The 12707-nt window shown below is 46.3% G+C and overlaps 1 protein-coding gene across 3 annotated transcripts; it reads right to left on the reverse strand.

Moving 5' to 3' along the window:
* Positions 1 to 1508: 1508 nt before the first annotated feature.
* On the reverse strand, positions 1509 to 9987 carry paqr3a (progestin and adipoQ receptor family member IIIa). 3 transcript variants are annotated; one of them, XM_028997039.1, is made up of 9 exons: positions 9930 to 9987; positions 9384 to 9638; positions 8574 to 8859; positions 8236 to 8446; positions 7969 to 8131; positions 6605 to 6760; positions 3831 to 4028; positions 2727 to 2817; positions 1509 to 2607 (listed from the first exon to the last, which is right to left on the reverse strand). In XM_028997039.1, exons 3-9 carry the CDS (start codon positions 8620 to 8622, stop codon positions 2465 to 2467), a joined length of 1011 nt encoding a protein of 336 aa, XP_028852872.1. In that variant the 5' UTR covers positions 8623 to 8859; positions 9384 to 9638; positions 9930 to 9987; the 3' UTR covers positions 1509 to 2464. The 3 variants fall into 3 exon arrangements, with proteins under 3 accessions (XP_028852872.1, XP_028852873.1, XP_028852871.1); XM_028997040.1 differs by having other exon boundaries at positions 8236 to 8408; positions 8574 to 9638; XM_028997038.1 differs by having other exon boundaries at positions 8574 to 9638.
* Positions 9988 to 12707: the final 2720 nt, after the last annotated feature.

Here is a 12707-nt window from a genome sequence, read left to right on the forward strand (position 1 = left end):
CACACAACACACAACACACACACAACACACACACAACACACACACACAAACACACACAACACACACAACACACACAACACACAACACACAACACACACACACGCACACACACAACACACACACACAACACACACAACACACACAACACACACAACACACACACACACAACACACAACACACACAACACACAACACACAACACACACACAAACAAAATGAAATTATGCAAATGCTTTCCTGCCGGCTTCTTTTTTTCCTCGTACGGAGGGCAGATTTGGGTTTCACTCGGCCAAATTTCAACTGGACACCTGTTTATTTCTGCGAGTATGATTTTTAGTATTATTATTATTATAAACCGGACTGGAATAGCAAATCTTAAACCTGTGTTTGAAATTTCTGTGCACAGTACGTTTAACCTTTTTTTTTTTTTTATTTTGCTCAGAAGCCTTTTATGCTGCATTATTACATTTGTTTGGGGGATATTTTTATTCCCCACACACACAAAAAAGATACACAACCCTCCAGCCAGAGAGAAACTTGTACTGTGAGAGCACCCGCACACCACTATGGACTGCTTGAGCTGCTGCTTCCTGCATGATCTACCGATTAGGATCAATTTCACACCACGAAGCCTTATTCGGGCACATGGGCCCACCCAGCTGCATCGTACCTCGGAAGCCATTACACGAGATGGCTGACGTTGCCCCCTTGGGCTCAATTCAGTGTGTATGCCTTCTCTAGTTAATTTTTTCACATATTTAGGCATTTTTCTATGCATATTTTTACTTTTGTAAGTGCTTTCGTTTTGTAGAAGCATTTTAACAAGCGGCTAGTTTTGCTCCTATTCTTTGTGTTGCGCTGACCAGAGAATTGTTAACGCAAAACAAACTAGTACGCCAAGAGCCTTTAAAAAAAATAATAATATCCACGTGCTTTTAAGATCGTGCAATATTAGAACAAGCCTTCTTATTACCCTGACCCACAAAACAAAGAATCATGCTAAATGTCTGTCATTCGTAAGGGTTCCGTGTCAGTAAAACCCCATGTAATTTTTTTATAATTTTTTTTTTTATCTTTGTTTGTTAAAGGGATCAAGGATTTGCAACTACTTGCTTTAATGCAATTAAACTGAACAGTGATTAACGCTGTGAATTTTACAACTGAGCTCATCTTAACCCGCGGTGTTTGGAGCTGGACGTCCAGACGGTAGTCGACTGTATAAACTAGATTGGTGACGTGACGAGAGTTCACCTACTACAGGCGTAAATTTCAACCAGCCGTCACATGCTTTTTTTTTTTTCCACCTGGGATTGGGATTATATATATATATATTTACATTTTTGTGTAATTTACAAGATCTAATTTTTTTGTTTGGTTTTTTTGTATTTATCACACTGTACTGCTATCTAATAATGCAATAAAAGTCTGTTTCGTTTAATGCTGCAAAGTGTAATTTTGTCCCTTTTCACTCACTCACAAAGGCACGTTTCAAATGGATACACAAATCATACTTTGCATTTGACATTTATTTTGTATCTGAAGTACTAAAAGTTGCATGTACAAAAAAAAGAAATGCAAAATCTACAAAACAAAGACAGACTGAGAGTCAAAAACAGTTCTGGTTCCAGTTCTGAGGAGTAACACTACTACTGTGCACGGAACCTTGTGCAGATATGAAGTCCAACAGCACACAGTAATATAAATTAACACTCCACACATCATTAAATACCACGGGCAGCATGAAACTCACAGCTTCTCAGTGAACCAAACATCATACACACAACTGAAACAGATACAAAGACCTCATGCTAAAAAAATTGACTGTTCACTTTGTTAAAATTAACCTCAAAAATGCATAATGTGAATTTTTTTTTAAAAACACATGACCAAGGCAGTAATTGAGAACTGAATGCAAGTGGCCAGTTAATGACGGTGACTAGAGACGAGTCTCGGCCATTCGGTTTATAACCAGATGTTCTAGGTCTCAGCCACGATCTTTTTAAATAAAATTTTCCTGTTTTAGAATAATACAAGAGCAAAAATAGCTTATGCACACAGGACAAAAAGTAACGTCATTTTCCATTTAAAAATGAAACCAACGCTGAGGCATTCTTAACACTTGCTCGCCCCCAGCCATTCGTAATCGCAGACTGCAATATACAGTACATAAATATGATAGCTCTGATATGTATCAGTTTAGAGCTCGTAAAAAAAAACAAAAAAACAGTGCACTCAAAACTGGCAACAAATTGGGGCTGCAGTGAAAGGTATTTAAACCAAGAAAGCTAGGCACTTCTACACAGGGCGCAGGTACATTCATAATTCAAAACCACTATGGTTATTTCTTAAATTGCACACACTATGTCCCAATGGGCTTAAAAAGCAGTCCTGCTCATGAACGGAGGCCACTGGGTGACTGCAGTCACGACGGGGACACGAGGCGCCACGCGTGACGGCGGCCGCTCTAGGCGTGCAGGGAGCGTTCGGGACAGGGGTGGCTGTGCCTGTAGTCTGCGATGAAAAGGGTGGCTTGGTGCCACCAGTAAAACATCAGCACTACCAGCACGTGCCAGAGCTGGTGACTGGAACCCAGGTAGTTCAGCTGACCTGAGGACATGACAATAAACAAGAAAAAAAAAAGAATTTCAATTGGTCTCATCGTTTTATGCTTTTTCGGAATTGTGTCTATCATCTCGAATCCAGGATGAAACGGGCGGAGCGCTCACCTGGAAAGTAACGTTCTGGGACTTTGGAGACGTAGAAGACGAGCGCGGCGCCAGCTATTACGTACATGAACAGCACCCGAGGCATGAACACCTGCCAGAGATCATCAGATGGTGAATAACTGGGTCATGTCTCATGGACCAACAAACTTAACTAGATTAATGAAGTAAAAAAACGTCCGTTCCAATATTTACTGAAGCTATAATAAAAGTGCTGGATTCATGTATTCAAGTGCTGTCTGCTACATGATCAATGCAGAGTTGAGAAAAATACATTATTCAAGAGTCTGAAAATGTTTGAAAAGGGGACTTGTCTGGGGGGGATGCAAACACAAAGATCATTTTTTAAAAAGCAGTAAATTCTGCAATAAAAGCAAAGAACATCCAGTACGGAAAATCAGATTTCCGACAAGAAATTAAAACAACAAAAAGGTTATATCAAGTGTGGCATCATCTAGTAAAATATTTCATTAGTGTGAACCAAAAATGAGTTTTATTTGTGTGAGTGAATACAAATACAAAACAGGCCAAAAGTTTGGACTGGTCATTCAACTTGTTTTCTTTATTTTCATGACCATTTACGTTGGTAGATTCTCACTGAAGGCATCAAAACTATGAATGAACACGTGTGGAGTTCTGTACTTAACAAAAAGAGGTGAAATAAGTGAAAACATGTTTTATATTCTAGTTTCTTTGCTCTGATTACTGCTTTGCACACTCTTGGCATTCTCTCGATGAGCTTCAAGAGGTCGTCACCTGAAATGCTTCTCCAACAGTCTTGGAGGAGTTCCCAGAGGTGTTTAGCACTTGTTGGTCCAGCTCACCCCAAACCATCTGGACTGGGTTCAGGTCCGGTGACTGTGGAGGTCAGGTCTCCCCTTTTTGTTAAGTACATAACTCCACATGTGTTCATTCATAGTTTTGATGCCTTCAGTGAGAATCTGCCAACGTAAATGGTCATGAAAATAAAGAAAACGCATTGAATGAGAAGGTGTCCAAGCTTTTGGCCTGTACTGTATTTTTTTAAATTCCACCTTAAAGGACAGAATGGTCCCTCATTGCAATGCACCTGATGACGTGTAACTACTGTAAGAGTCGGCCTGCTACCTGTATGACGTCTGTGTGAAATCCGCCACTGAGCCACATCCAGTGCATTGTGGGTATGAGGCCGTAAGCGGCGACGGAGAAGAAGATGGCCGAGCGCAGGTGGTGCCACTGTTTACTCAGGTACAGCGGGTGGATCTGGGCGAAAAACACGGTGAGGATCATGGCCAACACAGCCACCAGGTAGACCTGCCGCCAGTACTGCGAACACAAAAACAACAATGTGCAAGGGTGTGTATAAGTGTTAAGTTGTGTATAAGTTGTGGAATTTGTTTGTGCTGTTTATAAATAACTATATCTACTGAAATAAATAGGCAAAAAAACTCATTCTATATACAGAGTGTACATGAAGTGCAGTGCAATGATGGAGGCGATTTGCAGTTTCAGCTGTTTAGGAGTCCACTGCAGTCTGATCCTGTCCTGTTTAGTGGCTGCTCCATACCAGGCGGTGATGGAGGAGAACGGGACAGACTCAATGACCGCAGTGTAGAACTGGATCAGCAGCTCCTGTGGAAGACTGCACTTCCCCAGTTGCCTCAGGAAGTACATCCTCTGCTGGGTCTTTTTGAGGATGGAGGAGATGTTGGTCTCCCACTTCAGGTCCTGGGAAATGGCGGTGCCCACGAACTTGAAGGTCTCCACAATAGACAATTTTTAGATTCAGAACACTTTCTTTGTGATGAACGTGTGGTTTAACAGGAGAAATGTGGCCACTGGAATGGACCTTTCTCGAATAAAAAGCAGGCACCGTACAGGCCTGGTGTCTTTATTAACGGTGAAATTTTATTTAAAAAAAAAAGGGCCGTCACAAGGCGCCCTTCAGTGCTACTCCAGCACTGGGGGAGGGATGGAGAGAGGGAGGACCTCTTCTCCTCTCTTCTCCTCTCCCTCTCGCCGCCTTTGGGGACTTGGCTGATTGAGCCGTCACCCGGCAGCGGCGCGAAGCTCTTGGCAGGGCCGCGGGCGCCGGTGGGACGCGGGGAGGGGGGGGGGGGCGGTCCGGTGCGCGCCACCATCTGCTGCCCGCCACGCATACGGCCCTTCCAAACCAAGTAAAGCCGGTAAGTAAAGTTTCGTTCCCCCCCCCCTTTTTTGGAAGGGCCACCGTTCGTCAGGAGCCAAACTCGTCCTGCGGGCCGCAGTTCCACTTCAGCACACGAAACTCCTCGGGGTGCAAAACACAATGGCGGCACAGAGAAGCGACGGTGTGGACCGTCTCCCCGAAGGAGTTTAGCTGCGAGCTCATCCAGGCTCTTTTCCGTGCAGAATCGGGCCCGTCTGAGCGTCCCTCCTGCCGAGCTACACCTCCAGTACGGAGCTAAATTCCACGAGATTTACATTTACAGTATTTACCAGACGCCCTTATCAGTAGTTACAGGGACAGTCCCCCCCCTGGAGACACTCGGGGTTAAGTGTCTCGCTCGGGGACACGATGGTAGTAAGTGGGGTTTGAACCTGTGTCCTCTGGTTCATAGGCGATTGTGTTACCCGCTAGGCTACTACCACCCCAGATGAGAGGCAGTCTGCACACAACTCTCTACTCGCACGAGGCCAGAGACCGACGTTACCAATTCCAATATATAGATGGCAACAGATGGAAACAAGAAGCACCCATTTTTTGCCAAAACATTTGAAACCGCCCAATCTGGCAACACCAATCTGGCAACACCCCTCTGTTTTCTTCGCCCAAAATAGGTAGAAATCCATTTCTAGGGCTTTGGTTGTCGTGTTGCCACAAAAAATGCCCCCCGACTGCGTTCGCATGCATACAAACACGTCCGTATCAGGACACAAACAGCGTTAATTCAGAACTACATGACATCATGGTGATAAATTTCACTAGTAAACACGGCAGATCACATTTTTCTGAAAATCTCTGGAAATTAAATATATAAATATTTTCAAATGAAGGCAAAAAAAGGGAGAAAGTTCAAGTGTATGGAGGCAAAAGCGAGTCCCGCACAACATGGTGTAGACCACACGGTCAGATTACATGTGGCCTAGCAGTTAAGGAAGCGGCCCCGTAATCAGAAGGTTGCCGGTTCGAATCCCGATCCGCCGAGGTGCCACTGAGCAAAGCAGCGTCCCCACACACTGCTCCCCGGGCGCCTCTCATGGCTGCCCACAGGTCACTCAGGGTGATGGTTAAAAGCAGAGGACAAATTTCACTGTGTGCACCGTGTGCTGTGCATCACAAGTGACAATCACTTCACTTTTTTTTATTTTACAAAATGATCAGGATGAAACGAGATCATCCTTCATTAGGGAAATTTACATGGTCACGTCCGACAAACTACAAGATGGTAAAATAATAAGATAAATATGAACGAGTTTATTAGAAATTTTAAGGATCTGAGCTCATTGAAGTACGTATATACACGCTCCTCGAACCTCAGACACCGGCTGTGGCGTGTGTGTGTGTGTGTGTGTGTGTGTCGGTGGGTAACAGCATGCGCCCGTGCGTGTGTGTCGGTGGCTCAGGTAGCATATGCCCAAACAGAGGCGGGCGACCATCTGTCAGGTCGGCCCGCCGTGGGAGTCTGCTGCTCGGTTCACCCAATAAATCTCCGCCTCCGCCTGACAGAGTTTAAATACGACACCCGTGCGGTTTTCTCTCCGCACACACACACCATACGAGGGGTCGTGCGGGGGTCATCACGTGCGTGATTGCATAACGGGGGTACAAACGAGGGCAGGACGAATAAACCATAAACATGCAACGAAAGAGGAGAAAATCAGACGACGGAGGGCCGCGACAGAAGAGGGGCCACGCCTACGTTGTTGCAGTAGAAGGCGTAGAAGACTCCCGGCACGTAGCATCCCAGAATGCCGATGGAGATTCCGGCGTAGTCCAGGGCCATCCAGCGCCGGCTGGTCTTCTCCGAGCGATGGCAGCAGAACAGGTGGTACCCCACCGAGCACAGCATACACACCTGTACACACACCCACACACACACACACACGCCTGTAAATACATTTATGCAAACCAGTCGGATTTACTGTGCGTTTAGCAACCCGTTTCGCGTTGTGAAATAACTTGTTGCCGCTCCTGTGCCCCCTGCATGGCAGACCAGCGGTGTGACGGCGCAGTCCGCACCTCGGTTTTTGTCCGTAAAGAGAACAATGCGCGTGTCACCAATACAAGTGCCACATTATTTAAGATAAGAAGAACGTTATTAAATCCCGAGGGAACTTCTTCTGTAAACAACATGCTCAATGCAGAAGGAGAAACAAGAGGAATAAATTATATTTACAAAAAAATAGTACAATAGAGCAAATATCAAAAATAGCTTAAGTCTCATTCACAATAATGATATTACTATATCCAGTGAAATGCCCGAGATGGTGCTAAGTGACATAATGATTATGCCATGGGTACAAGTGAGAGGGGGTAGCAGCGGCGGCATCTACGTGAAAAACATTTGTGTTTGAATAGCCCTGAAAAAAAAAAAAATCATCTACAAAGCAAGGACGACTTATACAATCTGATAGCTCCAGAGTTTTATGATTTTTAGAAGCTAAAAAGTTTTTAATTTTTTTTTTTTTGCATGATTATTTTCACCCTCCCGTTACAAAGAAATCAGGATCCACAAACAGATGCAGCAGATCCTCGACTGTCTCTGACTCAGCATCGTCATTATTGTGATTGGTATTGTGATTGGTTGGCAGTAGCACACTCACCTGTGAACCAGAAGACCCAGGTTCAAACCCCAGTTACCATCGTGTCCCTGAGCGAGACACTTAACCCTGAGTGTCTCCAGGGGGGGGGGGGACTGTCCCTGTAATTACTGATTGTAAGTTGCTCTGGATAAGGGCGTCTGGTAAATGCCGTGAACGTAAATGACCCCATCAAAGCAGGCATCACATTTCTCAAACGGACAGGTCAGCTGATCTGGTCCACAGTTCTTTACACTTGGACATATTCTAGATGTGTTCTAGATCAAGAACCCTGACGCGAGTTCATCTACATTTACAGCATTTATCCAGAGTGCCTTACAGTCAGTAGTGACAGGGACAGCCCCTCCCCAGAGACACTCAGGGTTAAGTGTCTCTCGCTCAGGGACACGATGGTAGTAAGTGGGGCTTGAACCCGGGTCTCGGTGGTCTTACCCACCTCGGTATGCTAAGACTGCACACCCACCTGGAAACAGAAGAGGCCGATGCAGTAGATGGCGTAGTCCTCTCTGGAGGCCTGCATGCTGGGCAGCACTGCGGTCAGGTCGTAGACCCCCATGCCGAAGAACAGCAGGAAGCCCAGCAGATGACTCCAGATGTTCACCGTCTCGTTGGACAGGATGAAGATGCTGCGGTGCAACGCACAAAATGCTCGTTCTTACACTTCTGCTACAAGCAACAAAACTCATTTAAAACAGAACAACAGAAAATCTGGTAAGTCGGCCAGTCTAACCTCTTGATGCACAGCCGGGAGGGCAGGTACGCCCTGTACCCGTCGGTGATGTAGGGGTTGTCCCGCAGGTGCCCGGGGATCTGCTCGTAGGTGTAGAGCCGGATGCCCCGGGGGACCAGGACAGGCCAGTACTGGTAGCTGCCCAGCTCGATGTAGTGGGCGCTCTTCAGCAGCTTTTGGGGCATGGCGAGGGGGAGCGGGGAGACGTGCGCTGAACCCCAAAAACGGAGCGGAGGAAAGGACGACTCGGCGGCTCGTTTATCGTCCTACTTTTTAATATTACGCACATCTAGACACGTATGGGCTCGTTTAAAACAGCTTGCCATTCAGCTGCTTACCTTTAAATAACCCTGCCGCCGAACTCGGCCACTTCTCCGTAAACGTCATTAACACGTCGCTTCATCGTCGCTTACGCCGAAACGCCGGCCAGCTACTTTGTACGACAGCTTATGGTGCTGCGGGAAGTGGAAGAGTTTTATGGCTGATCCCAGGTCAGCGCCCTTGTTTCGCTAACATTATTCCCAGCTGAGACACGTGTGGGGAAACTGATCCCCGACCAGCCCAAAGTGCCAGAGCAAGCAGGAAGTGCGGAGCAGGACCCTTTCAGTGCGCCTCTTCATTTGCCTGCATACAACAATTAGAGTTTTAGTATTACTGCTCCTCTTTCATTCTTCTTAATACTTAAAAAAACGATTTTTTTTTTTTTACCGTAAAACATATTTTTTTTATTTGACTATTTTCACGACATTTTCTCCCATTGTTGGATATATTTGGAATTTAGGCAATCCATTGAATAATTAATTAAATTATATAATTATTTATAGTATACTCATATTATACATAGGTGATAATTTCTGTTATTTGTTTTAGTAAAATGTTGGTATATGGGTAAAAAAAAAAAAACTCCTTGATACTTTCAACTTTTCCTTGTTCTGTTGCCATCACAGAAGATTCTTGTTTTGCACAGTTGAGCGTGTGTGTCGGACTGCCGACAGCACTGTTTCTCATCCTAGAAAACATCTCAGGTGCAACTCTGGTGAGACCCCCCACGGGGCAGAATCACACTTGCTGCTCCCCGGCTTTTACACCCAAGATAATTGCATCGTTCTCAAGTGGGAGTGTGTTCTTCATTAGCACTCTTAATTTACCTTTCAGCATGGATTCCTTCAACAAGCTGTCGGCTGCGCTGCCAAGGCTATTTTTCTCCCAGGATGCCGGATCTTCCCCTCTTTCTTCCTTCAGCAGAAACCAAACCACAGTGCGTGGTGATGAAAGCTCCGCGCAGACTCTTGTTGGGAACAAAGAGGCCGGTTTCAGCTGGACCGTGGACCGCGGCCATCCGTCCATCTGCCGGGCCTGGCGCCCGGTCGGAGGGGACCAGACACCAGGCCATGTGTCTGTGCCTGGAACGATGGAGAAGATGCTGCGACAGGGTTCGCCTTTTTTTTTTTTAAAATAAAGCAACATAATATGGAATTTTCCCTGTTGTATTATACACATGTAATATACACGTCATAGATATATATCGTTATATCGTTTTCTCTTGAACAGGCATCAACAAGCAAGTGTGACATTTTTGTAAACAATTAGGATTAAAATTGTGGGTTGCAGCTCGAGTTCAACATAAGGAGCAGCATGCCGCCATGGCGGCCCGCTGGGTGAGAGATGTCGGTGAGACGTGGCTCCTCTCTCACCTCCTACCCACCGCTGACAAGTCCTTCATCACGGCCTCTTCCTCCACTCACGCACGGCCCGGCGGACCCTGAAATATGGTCGCGGCCTCCCCCCGCTCCCCTTCCCGCCACGAGACATCTGCTGCCGACGTGTCTCGGCCCCTCGTGTCCGGCGGACGGGTGTCCCTTCCCATCGCCCCCCCCGGCCGCTGAGTAGCGGCGTCCAGAGGCAGGAGGGAGGCTTCACGCCGGCCTCGGCTCGGCCCGACGTTCACTCGATGTGAACGCCGCTGCTCGCGCCGCGTCTCTATTTTTGGCCCGTTGACACCATCCGATGTGGCCCCGGTCCCCCTTCGCTCGGCGGCGGGGGGGCCGTGACACAGAGCGATGGGGACAGGCTCTCTCGGAGGAGAGAAAGGGAGAAAGGCGGCTTTGTTTAGAGGGACCGCGACAAAAGGCCGCCTGTGCCGTTCCTGAAAAGAAAACCTCGACCAAAGTAAAATCCTTTTGGGTGGTGGTAGCCTAGTGGGGTAACACACTCGGCCATGAACCAGAAGACCCAGGTTCAAACCCCACTTACTACCACCGTGTCCCCGAGCAGGACACTTAACCCTGAATGTCTCCAGGGGGGGACTGTCCCCGTCACTACTGGTTGTAAGGTGCTCTGGATAAGGGCGTTTCCATGCGAACGAAGCACCAGTCGCTACGAGCTTCCCCCAAACGGGACAACTGTTGAAGGCCACGTTCTCAAGCTGCCCAAATTAGGGACACCGCGCCTTTTTTTTTTTCAATTTCCCGGCTTAGTTCTCCTTACACCGTTAAAAAAAGTTTCATCCTCGTGACAATATTGCCACGTTAATCTCCGGCCTCCCGTGTTGCTTTTACCCGCTCGTCTCGGCTGCGAAAAGGACATCTGGCCCCCGAGACTTATAATTCCCCCGAGGCCGGAAGAAAGCGGGGGCAAAAAAAAAAGAAAAAGTGTACAACAGGGCCGAGATTAAAGCGCCGGAGGCCGACCGCTGTATGGCAATTTAGCGCCGACTGGAACAAGATTAATGCATTGTAATATTAACAATTGTTTGGCGTGTGTCACTTTCCCCCCCTCCCTGCACTGAGGACGAGGAGCGCTAAATCCTCGTTTAGGGATGAGGGCGTAAGCTCGACACAGTAAGCCGCCGTGGAGCGGCGGCCGGGTACTTATTCGGCAACAACGCCGCCAAATAAGCACTTCGTTAGAAAACCGATTGTAGATTATTCGCGCATATTGCAAGATATCTAAGTTATCTGGCCCCTCCCTACCACCAGCTTTCCATGAAAATTAAATGGAATATCCTGCACTTCCAAAGCTGCTTTAGGGCGGCATAAAGCCTTCAAATATTTCAGAAGTAGACGCACAGAAACAATAAAGGTTATATAAAATAGTACACAGAGTGTACAACTATTGCTTAAATATCATACATGTAATAAAAGTTAAGCAACACAATTACACAACCACTGAATCTTTAGTTCTGTTTCATTTTTATATGCTTATTTATATATATATATATAGTTTATATGTCTATGTATAAGTGCTTTATGCCTTTTTCATGTTTTAAATTCTATTATTGTGTTTTCATGAGACGACGCATCTTGAATTCTGTTGTATTTTACATCGACAACAAAAAAGATCTGGCGGTCCAACAGTGTGCGATCATATTATTCACAGACAAGAGCAGCGTGTGATGCCATATAAAATACCTTCAACTAGAATATACTGCATTTCTATTTTTATACATAGTATGAATTTTTAGTATTAATCTTTTTGAGAATGTTCTGTGTCCACATGACTTCTTGCACTTTTTTGTTGTAAAATGGCGAGTAAGCCTGAGTATGGGTGGGTCGCGTTGGGTGGCTGCACTGGTGGAGTCGTGCTGTAGATGTCACTCTGCCTCTACTCTGAAGAAATCCGGCCACCAACCAACAGCTCCTTAGGAGCTGATCTGGGGTCATTTTTTTTTCCCAAATCAACAAAATGGGTCGTTTTTTAAAACAGTACTCATTTTTAACACAATATAAGTTAATATAATAAGTAAAAAAAAAAAATAATAATAAACTGATGGTATTTGAAGAGTAAGTGGAATTTTATACATATTAAAAAATCCTGCTTCCTACGTTCTTCCACTAGGTGGCACTATGGCATCTCCTTGAGCTGAGTGACATGCATGACCCCAGACCCGGACCTTCAGCATCTCACTGTTTCTTTCTTTGTTGCCAAAAGCCAGCAGAGCATCATCTACTACAGATTTATACTAACTAAATTCATGTAGCATATGAGTAAAGTTTTGGTTTTGATTTGAAAGCAATGAAAAAATGGGATGATATGTATTCAATATACATGATTTGTATGAGTATGTATCTTTGTAAGGTTGATTCATGAGACGTTTCATGTCTGAATCGTTTGAAATTGAATAAAAATGGAGGAAGGGAGTGGTAACCTGGTGGCAGGAGTGTCAGACTAATGGATTTCACGGCTCCCGCGGTCAGATCCCTTTGTTTGGCCGCGGTGTCGGGGACCACAGCCGCGTCTGCCACGCGTGCCAGGGAGAGGCGACAGCTCACTTGCTGCAGAATTAATGCCCCCGAACTTCTGATGCATCCCCACGTGGGCCGGGCCGCCGCCCGCCCACAGCCCCGCGCCGTTTCACCCCCGGAGACGCCCGGGCCACTGAGCTGTCTACAGGACTGGCACCAATTCGGCCGGATTGGGGGGGGTGGAGGCACAAACACCTCCACCCAGACAGACCCTGGGCGGTCACCCAC

The sequence above is a fragment of the Denticeps clupeoides genome, chromosome 11, assembly GCF_900700375.1.
Source record: "Denticeps clupeoides chromosome 11, fDenClu1.1, whole genome shotgun sequence".
Taxonomy (NCBI): Eukaryota; Metazoa; Chordata; class Actinopteri; order Clupeiformes; family Denticipitidae; genus Denticeps; species Denticeps clupeoides.